This window comes from Meriones unguiculatus, chromosome 3 (genome assembly GCF_030254825.1).
Source record: "Meriones unguiculatus strain TT.TT164.6M chromosome 3, Bangor_MerUng_6.1, whole genome shotgun sequence".
Taxonomy (NCBI): Eukaryota; Metazoa; Chordata; class Mammalia; order Rodentia; family Muridae; genus Meriones; species Meriones unguiculatus.
Genome location: NC_083351.1, coordinates 60,808,687 through 60,825,308, shown reverse-complemented (window position 1 = coordinate 60,825,308; position 16,622 = coordinate 60,808,687). Strand labels below are relative to the sequence as shown.

Below are 16,622 nucleotides of genomic sequence, written 5' to 3'. Positions count from 1 at the left end.
GGCACAGTGAATGCTGTCTCAAAATGAAATAAATAGATAAACTGAAAAGGAGGCTGGGGGGGTACAGTTCAGTAATAGAATGGTGGCCTGTCACAAACAAGGCCCTGATTTGATCTTTACTGCTGAAAATAAAACAACCTCATACAGTCACAATGCATGTAGAAACTGTACACTGCTCATGACGTATTCATCAAGCAAAGATGTCTATTCTACAACACCTTAGCCAAATTGCTAGGGCAGAAAAACAATGCTAGACAATTTTAAAAAGAATGTACAAGCCGGGCATAATAGTGTATGTCTGTAATCTCAGCACTCAGGGAGGCAGAGGCAGGTGAATCTCTGAGTTTGAGGCCAGCCTGGTCTATAATGCTACAGAGAGAAACCCTGTCTCAAAAAACCAAAACAAACAAACAAAAAAGAATGTACAAGTCCTAGCGTTTTATTCCTAGCACTGCCCAAAGAGCTACTGATGAAGTTTTTTGTTGTTGTTCTGATTTTTGTTTGTTTTGTAAATGATAAAAAACCCAAAAGGTGTCTGAACAGATGATTCATCACACCTAATGAGAGCAGCATTTTAAGCCTGAAATGAAGTCAAAGCGTACCACATGTACGCATTACAACTGCATAAAACACAAAATTCAGTCTAAAAGAACATCTTATTTGTGAGAGAAACATCTACCGTGAGAAGACTGTGAAACCTAAGAAACTGTCAATAAATGAATCTTTCCATGGACAAAAACAAAACAAAACAAAGAAAAGCTCAACAGTTGTAATGATGGCAATTTTCTAGAAGTTAAATTATAAAGTAGTTAATGAAATTCATCCATGCTCCCAACAGGATTATAGTGAGAACTTAAAAGATTCCAAAATGCGTACTGAAGAGCAAAGATCTGAGTGAGAAAGGCAAAGACCAGTGTAAATAAAGCACAAGCAGGGCAGGATTGACCCACGAGGTATCATGAGGAAGCTGGAGAGTGTGGCGTTGGTAGAGACACACAGAGAGCAACAAATAGAACAAAGAGCCAGGAAACAGCCTGTGTACATGCAAAAACAGGTTCAAGCTGGTTATAAACCAGCCAAGACAGAAATACTTACTAAGAAATGTTTAGAGCCAGGGTCTCCTATATTGCAGGCTGGTCTGCAGTCAGTGCCCAAGTGACACAGAACACGTGGAGAGGCCAGAGAGGAACTTTCAGGAGTTGGTTCTCTCTTACCACGTGGGTCCTGGGGACTGAACTCAGGGCGTCAGCTTGATGGCAAGTGCTTTTCAGAAAGGGCCTTTTAGCCAGCCCTCCAACTTGCTTTGTAGTCAAGAATGATCACGAGATTCCTATTTTCCTGGCTCTAATCCCCAGTGGGTTCGAGGTGTGTGCCACCATACCCAGTGGAAAAATGTTAAATTCTCCTTTGCAGCCTATAATTCTAGCTAGATTAAGGACTTAAATTTAAAAAGTAAAACCTTTAAAAATGTATTTAAAATACATATGGACTAGTGAGATGGGTCAATGTTTGCTGGCTGGTAACCTGAAGACTTGAGTTACATCACTAGGACCCACATGGTTTAAGAAGAGAACCTATCCTACAAACTGTCCTCTGACCCCCACTTGGCATGTGCAAGTATACACCCCCACACACCCGAATTTAAAGTGTAGTTTAAAAATATATTTGCTGGGCACGGTGATGCATGCCTGTAATCCCAGCACTCTGAGAGGCAGAGGCAAGCCTGGTCTACAAAGTGAGTCCAGGACTGCCAAGGCTTCACAAAGATACCCTGTCTCAAAACAAAACAAAACAAAACAAAACAAAACAAACAAACAAAAAACAATAAAAAACCATTTATATCTAAAAGGGCTGCAGAGATAGCTCAGCTGTTAAGAGGACTTGATCTTTCAGTGGAACCAGGTTCAATTCCCAGCACCCACACAGTGGCTCACAACGGTCTGTAACTCTAGTTCTGGGGCAGGGGGCTGGGGGTATGTGATGCCCTCTTCTGGCCTCTGTGGGCCACACATAGTGCACCTGCATAAACACAGTCGAACATTCATATACATAAAGCCAAAATAAATAAATCTTTCAAAGAAAAAAACTAGTAAGACAGACTCTTGCTCTGCTCGCTGTCTGTCCTGAGGCAGGCAGTCTTTTTCTCCGTATGCCATGATATTCTGTTGGAGAAACAAACTAAACCGAGATACCATGTCTCCCCTGCCTCACTGGCAAATGTTAATTATGAAAAGGGGGAAAAGATATCAGAAACACATTTCATATTGCTGACGGGAGAAGCTTCTGTTAACTCTGGGGACAGTAATGCTGGCAGAGACAGTGACACTCTGATCCAGGCTGATCCAGGAGGCACGTTAGGTCTGCCCCAGGGAGACACCTGCGTGTTGATGATGTACTCACGGATGCCACTGCCAGGCTGCTGTGGCAGTGAAAAACAGACATTACTAGAAAACAAACTGCAACAGTGCCTTTTTGTTGTTGTTGATTTGCTTTGATAGGGTCTTACTATGTAGTCCCAGGAGGCCTGAACTTGCTATGCCATCTTGGTGGCTTTGAACTCAATAGCAATCCATCTGCCTCAGCCTCCAAAACACTAGTATACATTACATTTGGGGTTTTCTTTTATCTTGTTTGAGAAAAGCTTTCAGGATTGTACTCCTGGCTGCTCTCAAGGGTCTTCTGTGTTCCAAATGCTGAGCTTACAGGCATATGTCACACCCAGCTATATAGCTGTTTTTCAAATATCAAGCACCTGTTGAAAAGCTTGGGCCAGGTGTCCAGGGCCCCACTTCTACCCCAGTACTGAGGCTATGGCAGGAAGGCCTGTACCTAATGAGTTAGTACAGCCACATGTGAAAGAGTAAAACTATGACATTAATGCTGACTTTCCAAAACACAAGGGCAATGAATGTGAGTGGCTGCTACCTGAGGAATGGGGCGAAGTCCACAAAGGCAGCGAACGGTACCACAGACACATCCCAAATACCAAATCACAGCCACATCTCAGAAGATGGGACTGAGTATACTTAAGACCACTTCCTGAATTCCTACTCTGCTAGGAAATATGCAGAGTATGGGATGATTACGTGAACAAAACACACACTTCTTATTCCTTGAAATTTATAAATGGTAGGGAGGACATGTATATAACGAAAAGACAAATAAAAAATACCTGGAACAGAGAGAGAGCAGAGTTGTAGGTGGGAGGGCTGCAATGTCAGAGAGGGTGACTGAGGAAAGTCTCCCTCAAAGGCTTGCCCGTCTCGGCCCTGAGGAAGTATACTAGCCAAGGATTTGGTAGCAGCAGTCCCAAATGCTGAGCAAACAGCTTAGAGGACAGAGGCAGAGCAAAGATACAAACATGGGAGGCTGCTGGGCTATGGAGACTGATGGGAAGTTAGGAAGTGTATTTCAGGGGGTCTCTGATGGGTCCAAGCAGACTGTAGGGCTAAGATGACAACCATCTCAGCAAGAGACTGAGGCTCGGAAGGAGTCTAGATAACTGAGTGGGAGGACTAGGAAGAGAGACGGTATGTGTGCGTGTACAGACGTATGCAGAAGGCCAGAAAACTTTTGGGTTTTTGGCTTACTGCTGGCTAGATGGAGAAGCCAGGGACAATGAGGGAAGAACGAATTTCAAACAGACGTTACAGGTTGCCTTGAATGTACCTGCCATGGGTATGAGGTATGGGAAATCAGGTACAAGCCAAGGGCGGGGCACACACCTGGACTTAGGTACGGAGACCTAAGATGCCATTAGGGAATAGGGGACTGTGAGGATGAGGAAACACCATTTCGGGAAGGTCTTAAGGCCACAGGAAACAGCAAGGGAAGGGCAATAAGGGTGAGGCAGGAACCCCAGGAGCAGCAGGTGTCCTGTGTACCCAAATACATGACTTCAGGAAGCAGTACTATGATTGGGTATGTCCCTAGATCCCTGTGTTGCAAACTTAATCTCTTGATCACTGTTAATGGCATCAGAAGTGGAGTCTTTGGAGGCAGTCAGGATTAGATGAGGTCAGAGTGTGGGATCCCTTATAATAGCTTGAGGGGCTTTGTAACAATGGGAAGGAAGACTTGCTGTCCCCAAATGGGTTATCCTTTGTTGCATTCAGCAAGAAGGATCTCACGAGGTATGGCCCCTTGACCTTGACTTTCTAACTTCCAGGGTAGGACTGTGAGAAATCTATTATGACCCAGTCTATGGTATTCAGTGATAACAGAAAATGGACTAAGGCGGTGAATTATGGTGACAAACTCTCTAGACACAACGAGGAAGAGGCACCCAGATAAAAGGGATGGCTTGGAGAATACATGGTCCCTCTGGAGCCTGAATGGAAGCCAGAGAAGTGGGGCAGTCTTGGGACAGGAGTGGGGTCAAGGGGGGGGAATGTCTGCTGCCCTTGAGAATGTAGCATAGGCAGCGCCTAGGGCCAGGCAGAAGCAATATCCTTGTACTACAGAGTGGCCAGGAAAGCAGAGCTACAGGCATGACTGCAGAGCAGCAGGCACAGAGCAGCCTGAGTACAAGGGGTCAGACGAATGCTTTTTTTCCCTTTAAAAAAAAAAAAAAAAAAAAAAAGTTGACAGCAATTTTTTAGAAAAGTTATCATTTTTTTTTCCTTTTCTTTTTTGTTTTCCCAGACAGGGTTTCTGTGTAGCCCTGGCTGTCTTGGAACTGCTGTGTAGACCAGTCTGGCCTCAGACTCAGAGAGCTGCCTGCCACTGTCTCCTGAGTGCTGAGCTCAAAGGCACACACCATCACCGCCGGCAGATGTCTTTTATGGTCTGTGTGAATGTCCAACCCATGTATGTACGTGTTCTATGTGCGCCTGATGCCTGGGGCTGTCAGAAAAACACGTCCAGTCTCTTAGAGCTGGTGCTGCACTGTGAGACACCACGTGGGTACTGGGGACAGAACCTGGGCCTCTTCAAGAGCGACACGTGCTCTTAAACACTCAGCCACCTCTCCAGCCCCAGAGTCGCTTTTAAAAACTAAAAATGGTCTTAATACTAAGCGAAACTAAATTGAAATTCTTGGTTTGTGAGTCCTGTATAAACAGGGCCAGATTCAGCCTGTGAGCCATACTCTGCGACCCTCTGAGCTACTGAGGCACTGATCTGATGACTACTGGCTGATAAGGAGCTCCACTAGAGGCTGTCGGGAACACCAGCTGGGCCTGGCTGCAGGCTACAGGTCTCCACTGGCAGCTGCCTCTGCAGGTGCAGAGGAGGCAGTCCATCTCTCAGAATTACGGTTTCGCCAAGTAGATAGAGCGCATACAGGGAAAGTGAGTGAGTATATGAAGGGGGCAGTTAATGATGGCCACAGAGAAAGGAGGATTGGGAAAGAGTGTGAAGGCTTTGAAGGTCCTACAGACTGAAGAAAGACCTGATGGACTTGAGGTTCTGAAGCTGGAAGCAGCAGCAGAAGTGGCTGTGGTGGACATGCTAGGAATGGTGACAGTGGAGGAAGGAGGAGACCATCAACAGTGCCAGGATAGTGAAGGGGGTGGAGAGAGGGAAGGGCACCACGTGGACATAGCAATCTTCAAGAGTAGGAAGGTGAAGAATGACAAGGTGTCCAGAGGTCTAAAGGAAGCCTTAGCTCTCAAGAAAGGGTTTCCAGAGACAGAGGTTAGTTAGCAAGAGCCAGTCATGAGGAGCAAAGACACCTGATTCCTGAAAGCCCAATGTCAAAGGAACATGGAAAAGAGGACAAAAGAGCTACAGGGCAGCAGCACTTGGGAAGAGCCAGAGCTCAGCCCAAGCGCGACTGACGGGAATACACTGGACGAGGAGTACTGGCTGGGCATGGTGGGTCCTGCAAAGCACCATGGAAATCACAAGAGGGAAGAAAAGAGATAAGGCCTGATAAGGGCATGGGCCACCTCAGTCAAGAGTGAGAGGAGGGCAGGGACCCCACATGACTGGACTGAGGAGGGAAGAAAAGCTGCTGACAGGCTCCAATGCACAGTGCAGAATAAGGGCCAACAACTGGCCATTTCTTGGACCCTATTGGTTATCACCAGGAAAAGGACATGTTACAAACAATAAGAAATGAAGGCAGGTACCAGAAACCTCTTACCTTTAGCTCTGGAAGACAAGGCTACAAGAGCCCCTCACCCCCTTCCAGGCAGAGAACTGAGCAGGCACCTTTCCACCATCCAGATGACTTACTGTCCTTGGTACCAACAAGACTCTCAAAATACACCTGCTGAGCTACACTGCTGAATACATGAAAACTGGCCATGGACTCAGTTCTAGACCTGCTTCTGCTCTTGCCTAACTAGATGAAGACTAAGTTACATGAAGTAAACATGTACGACACGTTTAACTACATAAAGTCTGAGTAACACAGTGTCATGAAGGACACAAACCCCAGGGGGCAGGACAGGCAAGGGAAGGAAAAGGAGGAGGCAGAGGTCAGAGAGACCATGCCTCTCACCAAAGGAGCCAGCAAGGTCTTCCCTGCAGGAACCCAGCATCCCTGCCCTTCCCAAACTTAGAGAGGTGCAGACCGGCCCCAGGGAAATCTGAGACACTGTGTTCAGTGTCTACAGCTAAAATAAGCGCCTGATTCTGTATGGCCTGATTGGACCATACAGCTTGCCAGTGGGTTCTGAAGTTCCTCGTGTGTTTAAGATTGGATGACTCCTTTGCACAGCTCTGAATGCCTAGTCTTCAACTCCTTCTCACTTCCTCTTCTCTCATCCTCTAATTCTGTGCTCCTGCTCTGGCTTTGCTATCTACATCCAGGATGGAAATTACTAGTTTCTGTAACATAGCTGAGTAAGTCATAGTTATGACTCAACCATGAAAGATTTAGATTTGAAACTTTCTGTGTCTTTCTGGAAAGAAGAGTGACACCCTCCTGGACCTTTACTTTTCTGTATTCATTTGGTCACCTGGTGTGACCCTGACCTTTTCCCAATCCTTCACCTGGACTTGGGTCCACAGGAACCTCCGGGACCTTGGGGCCAGTACGACGCCAGGTGCATGGTTCCTTGCCTTGCTCAATCTGGGAGAGGACCTCGGGTTTGGAGATGGCATAGTCTGAGGAAAGACAGGAGGTTAATTCCACCACATTCTCATCAAAGCTGGGCAGTAGACACTTGTCAAATCACTAACAGCCTAGAAAGTAAATGTCCTGACTGGTCCAGAAGAGCAGTACTCAATGGCAGGCCTTCCGCTGCAAAGTCTAGGGACGGTCTTGCACAGAGTGTACTCAATGGCAGGCCTTCCGCTGCAAAGTCTAGGGACGGTCTTGCACAGAGTGTACTCAATGGCAGGCCTTCCGCTGCAAAGTCTAGGGACGGTCTTGCACAGAGTGTACTCAATGGCAGGCCTTCCGCTGCAAAGTCTAGGGACGGTCTTGCACAGAGTGTACTCAATGGCAGGCCTTCCGCTGCAAAGTCTAGGGACGGTCTTGCACAGAGTGTACTCAATGGCAGGCCTTCCGCTGCAAAGTCTAGGGACGGTCTTGCACAGAGTGTACTCAATGGCAGGCCTTCCGCTGCAAAGTCTAGGGACGGTCTTGCACAGAGTGTACTCAATGGCAGGCCTTCCGCTGCAAAGTCTAGGGACGGTCTTGCACAGAGTGTAAGGGGGGAGGAGCTGCTACTCATTCAACAATGCATGTGAAAGGCCCACAGCCACCTGTCCTCAGAGCTCATGGTGCCGCATACAGGGCCACATTAGGAAGCAGCTGCATGTCTGCAAAACAGAACCCCGCCAAACACTCTTGGCCGGAAAGTAAGACCAAGAAGAGTGGACTCCGCCTTTCAGGACAGTAGAAGCAGGGGCTGGGGAAGCAGGGCTTTGGGGCAGGGAAAGAACACCTGTTTTGAAGGCACGTGCTACCCTGTTCTCACAGATCCTGAAATGGGTTACATCAAAGCCACCCAGTCCTTGGAAGAACAACTCCTCTGCTAAACTAGAGTTGATTAGAAAGACGCTGGAGAGCCGTGGCACACCTGTGCTCCAGTCTCAGCCAAAACAGATATCAATACCCTGGGCCTAGTGAGGACAGGTGTCGCCACTTTCCCCGGTCTACTCCACCACGCAGAAGGGAGTTTCTGACTTCACCTACAAGTAGGGAAGGATGGGAAGGTGGGAGGGGTCTCCTTGCTCAAAGTATCTAGGGAGTTACCCATCACTGACATGAAAATAGTATCACAGAGAGGTCTGGGAACTTGTAAAATCCCACCTTACAGAAGCATGTCAGGCCTTACCCAGGGAGACCAGCGTCTCGTAGTTGCCCCTCATCACATGCTTGTAGAGTTCTTTCTGCCAGTCCTCCAGTTTGCCCCACTCCTGCTCAGAAAAATGCACAGCCACATCATCAAAGGTCAGGGGCATCCTAAACCAGTGTGTCTCTCACACACACACACACACGCTTGCAGGCATGGACCCTCAGCTTCCCCACCCCAGGGCATCCAAAAGCTACCTTGGGGACCTCGCCCTTGCTGCCGGGGGGCAGCCTCAGAATCCAGAAGTTCCGGTTGCGCAGCAGGTTCTCCACATTCTCCAGCCGCCGCTGCAGCAACCCGTACTCCTGCAGCAGGGTCCCCAGCACGGCCCACTTGCCCTCCAGCTGGTTGCTGAACTCCACAGCCGTCTTCTCACAGTCAGCCAGCTTCTTCTCGGCCATCCCAGTTCGACCTTCCAGGGAGAGGAGTCGAGCGGCCTGTGATTCGATCTTCCTCTCCATGGCCTGAATTGTAGCTGCCATTGTCCACGGAGAAATCTTTGAGAAAGAGAAGCCAGCATCATTCCCTGCACTGCTGCACTGGGAGCCTTTAAGACCCCAGGCGTGGGGAGTAGGCTGGGCGTGGGAGCCTGTGTACCTGTGAAGGAGGGACATCCTGTATCACGCAGCAGATCTTGCCTTAGTGGTAGTCTTTTTGGATAACAGATCTGGCTTGGCTCTGGCAGGTGCCTTGCCTTGGGACCCCACAGCACACTGAAGACTCCTACTTTGGTGCTTTTCCCCTAGTCATTTCCTGTATGTCAGCCCTACACTGAACATCTCCTCTAGTGGACACTGTCTTTTCACAGCCCAGTGCTAAACACATGGTAAACACACAGTGCGATTTTGCAAAGTAAACAGTGACTTAGCATTGCTGGGTGTTTTAGTGGAGAAACGATAAACTGCAGATTTACCAGGGCCCAGCCTGTACTCCTGTCACAATCGCACAGGAACTGCCTGATGATGACCCAGCAAAAACCCCAGCTGCTTCAACTGAGAGGCACAAACAAGGGGGTTGCTCAACTGCTTTTTGAAAAAGCATCTCATGTCCCCACTCAACAGACAGATAATCTCAATGGCCAATTTTCCTTCCTCTAGGACAATCTGATTTGGTCCTTTCCTAATTGGCCCTCCCCCATGAGCTAAAGTTATCATTACTGCCAATTTTAATCAATCAAAGAGTTGAGTATTTTGCTTGTTTTTGTGATGGTCTCACATAGCCCAGGCTGACCTAGAACTTGCTAGGTACAAAGGATGGCCTTGAACTCTTGATCTTCCTTGCCTTCAAAACCCACGTTCAGGGGTGACAAGTGTGTTATATGCCTGGCGTTAAGAGTTGGACTTGTTACACTGCCAGAACTCTCTGTAAGGTACAAATCATTCTCAGATATGATCTGTCCTGACACCAGGGCCATAGTCTAATCTGGTGAGGAAGGTAGACAGTTAAACGTTTACACGTGCAACAGCAATCACAAGATGGATGCGTCCTGTCACTGGGAATGGCAGAGGCTTTAGTGACTACCTACAGGAACACATTTTTGGTAGGGAATGGGAGGAGCTCCTCCATGTACATCTGAGGTGCAAACCACAGGACAGACTGAAGATCCTGCATGGGTGCCACTTCCGGTCAGTCCCTGGAGACAGATGTTCCTTACATTCTAGAAGAATACTCTCCAACAAAAAAAGGTGGGGAATACTTGCAAAACAAAAGTGACTTCTAGGAACTAGTGTGGACTCATTTGAGTCACCGGGGACCAGAAAGTGGGGAGACATGTCAGAAAATGGGGACAAGAGGCCTTAACCAGAGGCAGAAGATCTTGCCTGGGTGGTGCTCAAGTTTCTCAGGCTACATGAGGGACACTGGGTGTGACCGAGGACTTCCAGTAGGTCTCAGAAGATGGGTTCTGATGGGCAGAATTGTTAGAAGGGAAAAACTGCTGTAGAAGGATACCTCTGGCCTCTTACTCCTCTTTAGGACAAGCCCTGACTGGAATTATCCTAGACTCTGAGAGTCTATTTCAGATGTATCTTTGTACTTTGCCACCCATTCCCTCTGCTGCAATCTGTTACACAAACAGGCATCGGCACAAACATCTACCTCGTTGATGTTATTCTTGTTCAACGTCTTTTTTTAATGGGGTCCACTGGCCTTTGAACTGTCCAGCCATTAGTATGGGTAGTGCTTTGCTGAAACTTAGCATCTTGCTAACTCAAAGGAAAGGTGGAATTGCCAACTGCCAAACAGGCAGGGAAGCCACTGGTTTAAGAGGATGCCAAATCCTTCAACTGTTCCTCACCCACATGACCAAGTCCAGGACTCCCAGCCCCTTCCAGCTCTGCAGCCTCACAACCAAAACCATCTCTCCAGCCTTGTGGACCGGTCCCGCACTGTCCTGTCTCTGTGCCTTTCCTCTCTTTGCCCAAGCCCTACAAGACGTTAGCTAACTCAACTCACAGAAGCATGGATTAGGTGGCCGGGCAGGAGGAGCAGCAGGGTCTGCTAAGCACCTGCATTCGAACCTCATTTCAGGTTGCTATGACCTCTTTCTGTTCGACCATATGGCTACTCGTGTACCGCTCTGCTTTTCTTATCAGTCATTGAACTGTGAGCACTGTCTTCCCACACTTTCCTCGACGAGAGTCTCCGCAAGTTAACTTCGCTGGGCCTTCAGCTTTTCTTTTGTATGAAAGAATAACTATGATAGTCACTACCCCACAGGTTTGCAGTGCGGACAAAAATCGTGCCTAAGCCGGGCTGAGTGCAGCGCCAGCCCGGCTGGACAAACGCGAGCAGTGCTCGCGCGCCGCCCGGGGAGGGTTGGGCACATAGTGGGTGCTCAGCGTCTACGGAATCGAAGTCGGACACCTCCTAGGTGCCACCAGGCCGCTGGGGGGAGCTGGGGGAGGGAAGCACCGGCCCGGCGCGGAGGAAGGAGCCCGGCCCGGGGACGCGCAGACCGGGAACTTAGCGCGGGTCGGCCTCCGGGGCGCGGACGGCCGTTCCCTGCGCTCGGCTCCACCCGGTCCGGTAGGCCCCGGCGGACCTCGCAGCCGCTCGCCGCAGCCACGGAACCCGCAGGCCCGGTCTGGCCCGGAAGCCGTCCTGGGGCCTGCGGCGCAGTGTGCTGGGCCCCGGCCTTCCGGGGCCCGAGGCCGCGCGGGCCAAGCGCGCGGGCCGCCCTTACCGGAGCCGCGGCCGCCTCGGCCATGGCCCTGCGCTGTCCCGCCCGGCGCGGAGGAAGTCGACGCCGCGGCGCGCGGCCCCACGCAGGCCCGGCCGCCGGGTCCTCTCCGCCGGCAGCGCCGCCCGGGCCCGCCGCTGCCTTCCCCGCCGCGCTCCTCGCAGGCCGGCCTGCCGCCGCTCCGCCCGCAGCCGCGCCGCCGCCGTCAGCGCCCGGCCGCTCCACACTGCATCCTGGGAGCCGGCGCCGCGGCCAGGCCGACGAAGGCCCGTGAGGCTTCCTGGAGGCAGCGCGGCGGCACAGCTCCACCTGCAGCTCGAGCGCCGAACGGCAGCGCCGGCACCCGCCCGCCGCCGCCGCGCCCGGCCCCGCCCCCATCACTAGGCCCCGCCTCGGCCCGCCCCGACCACGCCCCCGCGTCGCCCCGCCCCCTGCGGCGCTCCTGCTGGGGTGGGAGGGACGCCGCACCAGAGGCCCCGGCCGCGCCGCCGCCGCAACCTAGTTTGGACGGATAAAACTTGGGTGCGTGGCCTCGGTGGGCAGGGCGCACCTCCGGCCCTGTCACATCTGCAGCTGGCCAGCTGTAGCACGCCTTGAAATGGAGTGAATGCTTCCAACAATAGAAAAACACCTTGATCTGTCACAGTAGGCATCCATGTAGGATTATCTGTGTGTGTTATAATAAACATTTCAATGGCGTGAAAAATGGATTAAAAGGCCAGCGTTCAAAGCCCTCTTGAATGGAGCGGCACTTGCTGTTCGTGCTTGCTAGTCAGCCTGGGTTTAGGTTCCCAGAGGCTCTCAACCCACTGTAAGAACAGTTTCAGGAGAGCCAGCTCCCTCTTAGGATATACCTGGGCACCAGACACGCACGGAAAGACGTTCACACAGTGAGAGTAGTCGTGTAGAATAGGAGTGTTATCTTGTGTATTAGTCATGCTCGTATAAAATTTTATTTCTAACAAAGTTTAGGTAGTGTTGGTAGTTTTATGCTAATAGGGAGACCTAACTTTTTAAAATTCCTGTTTTTGTTTTTTTAATAACAAGGAAGGGAAAAAAATTAGGATGTAAAATTTCTCCGGAAGCCTGGTGTGGAGCCCCCGTGTGGCAACCGGGGCGTATTGCCTTTCAGAATAGCCTCCCGTGCGGATGCCCAAGCAGGAGCCGGCAAGACCGGGATCAGTGGCTGAGGTCTTGTTCTCGTTTGCTACTTATTTTACCTTTGTTTTTTTTTTTTAATATATGCATGTATTTGTATGTAAATATGTGTACTCATGTGCAGGAGGCCAGGGGTCTCAGATCCTGGGAGCAACCTGGAAACAGAACTTTTGTTCTCACGCTTAATCATTGACACCCCTTCCCCCAGCTCCTTGACTGTGCTGACTAGTTCTGTGTCAGCTTAACACAAGCTATAGTCATCTGAGAGAAGGGATCTTAACTGAAGAAAAAAAAAAATGCCTCCAGAAATCTGAGCTACAAGCATCCTCTAGGGCATTTTCTTTCTTTCTTTTCTCCCTAGGGCATTTTCTTAATTAGTGATCCTGGAGGCGGGGCCAGTCAATGGTGGGTGGAGTCATCCCTTGGTTTCTCTAAGGAAGTCCCGGGTTCTGTAAGAAAGCAGGCTGACCAAGCCATGAGGTGCAAATCAGTAAGCAGCACCCCTCCATGACCTGACCTCTGCATCAGCTATTTCCAGGTTTCTGCCCAGTTTGAGTTCCTGAACTGACTTCTTTAACGGTGAACAGTGGTGTGGAAGTGTAAGTTAAACAAACCCTTTCCTTGCAAGTTGGTCATTGTGTTTCATCATAGCGACAGGAACCCTAACACACTGACTGAGATCTTAACACTCCCCTTTATTCCTCTCCTCGGCCTTTGTGGTCTGTAGCCTGGGAGAAGAGATGGAGTCATTAGAATGCCTCCTTGTTAAGGTGTAAAAATTGAATTTCACCTGGGTGAACACTTACTCTTAATATTTGGGGAAGCTTTTTCCCCAAATCTAATTTTTCTCTCTTCCTGCTAACTCAGCTGTGTTCTGAGGTCTCCAAAGTCCTGGGATTGCCTCTTGAAAGAATTACCTGGATCAACTGACATGGAGTGAATCCTTCAAAGGCTGGAGTCCACCTCTTACCCTCACTACAGGGGAACAGCTTGAGCACCTGCCCCTCCAGCTCCAGCTCCTCTCCTATTGTTTCTTTTGGCACTTCTCTCAAGGAGGAGTTCCCTCCCCTTCCAACACATCCCCTCTGATGGGGTGAACTGGGACTGAGGTTTTATAATGTGGAGGGACGTTGGAAAGGGCAACCACCTGACAAGCTGCAGAGGCGGGTGCAAAGGCAGTGCTCCGTGGCCCATGCTTGTTAGGTCTGCTGCAAAGTCCTGGGCTGAAAAAGGAAAAGCAAAGGCAGCTCTCCACTGAAGAGCTGCACCCACATCTGCTCTTTACTCTCTGAGGCTTTCCTTCGAGAAGCCCATATCCGTGCTCTCAGCTGTGTTTTACTTTTTCCTGGGCATCCGTCCGTCTCCTAAGCTTTGGGCTTAAGCCTATATAAAATATCCTTGTTAACTCTAAGTCTTCTTCTTCTTCTTCTTCTTCTTCTTCTTCTTCTTCTTCTTCTTCTTCTTCTTCTTCTTCCAAAGCCAGGGCTAGAAAGGTGGCTCAGCAATCAAGAGCACTATCTGCTCTTTCAGAGGACCTGGGTTTAATTCCCAGCACTCACATGGTGGCTCACAACCGTCTATAACTCCAGTTCAGGGATCTGATGAGCTCTTCCTATATCCAAAGACACTGGACATACCCATGGTACACATACCCACATGCAGGTAAAACATTCATGAGTATAAAATAAATAAATCTAAAGCAATCCAACTCAGCAAGTATTTTTGAACAGGCCCTTCTAGCCTTGGGAGGCAAATCCCAAAGGTCTCACAGTAGTCGTGAGAATATAAACAAATAATCACAGCGTGACCAGCAACTGGGTCAGAGCTTAAACGGTGGGTAGTCAACTTCTATAGGGTTGTGCAATTGAATGTGGGGGTCCTGAAGCATTTGTCAGCACTGAAAGGTTTCTGAGTGTATAAAGACAAAATAATAATAATAATAATAATAATAATAATAATAATAATTCAGGGAGGCCTGGGAGGCTGGGAACCTGCAGCTTCTGCTATTAACTGCCAGGGCTTCCTGACCAAGTCGGGCAGTCTCCCAGGGTCTCTGTCTCATGTGGAAGATGGTCACTGAGAAACCTACCTTCCTTTTGATATTAACTTGCTTTTTTTAAATTTTGAGACAGTCTTTTTGTGTAGTCCTGATTGTCTTGGAATTCCCAGTAATCTGCTTGCACTACCTCCTTCCAGAGTACTGATGTTGAAGGCTGTGCCACCAAACCCAGGACATCCAACTTGCTTTACTACTGGACCCTGTGGAAGCCCCGCACTCCCTCATTCCTTCCACTGTGGCTTAGTTCGGGGCTTCTGAAACTTTTTAACGTTTTTTATTTTATGTGTGTGGATGTTTTGCTTGGATGTATGTTTGTACACCACTTGGTGCCTTCGAAGGCCAGAAGAGAGGGGATTGGATCCCCTGGAACTAGAGTCATGGGTGATTGTGAGCTGCCATGTGGGTACTGGGAATCGAACCCAGGTACTCTGGAAGATCAGCCAGATGCTTAACCCCTGAGACACCTCTCCAGCCCCTGCTCTTAGACATTTTAGGCTTGCGATTGCTGAGAAAATTTTATATGATCCTTGCTATATACAAATGGCTCTATCAAATCAAACGTTTTCTCATAGTAAGTATAACTTTATTCTAAAACAATTCCGTGGCATCCATACAGTCTTCCCACTCATTTACAGGGAAGGCCGCTCTGCACATGGATGAGATGCTTGTGCTTCTTTGTTTTTATCTTAAGAATTAAATCTTGGCCAACCATTTGATACAGTAGGATGTGGAGCATCCTCTCAGAGTGGTCGAATGTTTTGATTTTTATAATTTTTCGTGCTGAGAGCTCCACTTTGCATCAGTACAAAGTACAGAACGGCAGAAGTTTGTTCAGAGCCATTTCAGAAACTGCTGGCAATTCCGCCCTAATCTCAAGCCAAAATTCATTTACTGATTTTTCAAGTGAAACTCAAGCCGTCACTTCTAACCGTAGTTTAAAATTTCCAGCCTTCACATATGCAATAACCGAAAGCTATACTATGATATAGTACGAAACGTACACCCTGAGAAGTGATGGCAGGACAGTGCAGTCGTATTTTCTGCGAAGCGTTCCGTTGCTCTATAAGCGGAAAGCTGGCGAAGCAGGGCAGTGTGTGGCACGGTAGTTCTGAGTCTGACCGAGGTGTGTCAGGCAGTGCCGTCAGCTCGGGTGCTGCGGTGGTGTGCCCAGCGCCAAAGTCGCTCACTGCAGCGTTAGGCAAGTGATACCGGAAGCATTGTGTGTTTTTGTTTGTTTATTGTTTTGAGATAGGATCTTGATACATAGCCCAGGCTGTCTTTAAACTCCCTATCCAGACCTGTTTGGCCTTGAACTTACAGTGGAGATCCTCCTGTCTCAGTCTTCCATGGTTGGGTTACAGGCATGAGCCACTTCGCTGGGCTGCACACTTGACATTGAATTAACTTTTCATCTTTATGACCCTGTCAGAGACCTTTCACTGCTGCCAAGTGTTACAGGACCTCCCGTTGCGTTCCATAAGCCTGACTGAAACTCAGCATCCCAGCTTTGTACAGAGTTCATACCTGCTGTGTAAGAGGCTGTGGTCCAGTTGCTGGTCACTTCGTATGATTATTCCCTTACATTCTCATCCTCCCTCCCACCCTCAGGCCAATGTCCTATAGTCTGGTCCTGACCTCAGCATCATCCTCCTTCAGCCTCCCAAGTGCCAGGATTACAGGCCTGGGACGCCACCATTCCTGGCAGGCCAGTTTACCTGGCCTTCTGCTTAAGGCCAAAGAGGCCTTAGCTCCACGGTGTTAGCCTCAGGAGTGCCACTGCCTCCTTGAGGACACGAGCCCCCAAAGGAATCCAAAGGAGCCTCCAAAGGACAGGCTCTGGGTAGGCCAGTTCTTGCCAGCCAGTGCCGGGCAGAGTGGAAAGCAAGGTCCTCAGCAGGATGGAAGGCCAGGAGAGCAGGGTCAGGTACTTGGCACAGATTGCCAGTGACTTTATACAGAGAGTTTTCCCTTG

At 49.4% G+C, this 16,622-nt stretch overlaps 1 protein-coding gene across 6 annotated transcripts in view; it reads right to left on the bottom strand.

The window, feature by feature from the left end:
* The window catches only part of Znf746 (zinc finger protein 746), a 249,107-nt gene that overhangs the window by 12,083 nt on the left and 220,402 nt on the right, over nt 1–16,622 (bottom strand). For 2 of the 6 annotated variants that reach the window (XM_021650149.2, XM_021650151.2), the window contains exons 1-4: nt 11,437–11,745; nt 8,450–8,749; nt 8,235–8,316; nt 6,943–7,056 (exon numbers count right to left, since the gene is read on the bottom strand). In XM_021650149.2, coding sequence (XP_021505824.1) covers nt 6,943–7,056; nt 8,235–8,316; nt 8,450–8,749; nt 11,437–11,460 — 520 coding nt within the window. In that variant the 5' untranslated portion in view covers nt 11,461–11,745. Of the gene's footprint in view, nt 1–6,924; nt 7,057–8,234; nt 8,317–8,449; nt 8,750–8,849; nt 11,111–11,436; nt 11,748–16,622 lie in introns of those variants that run through there. The other 4 variants (XM_060380084.1, XM_060380083.1, XM_060380086.1 and 1 more) reach the window with 4 other exon arrangements.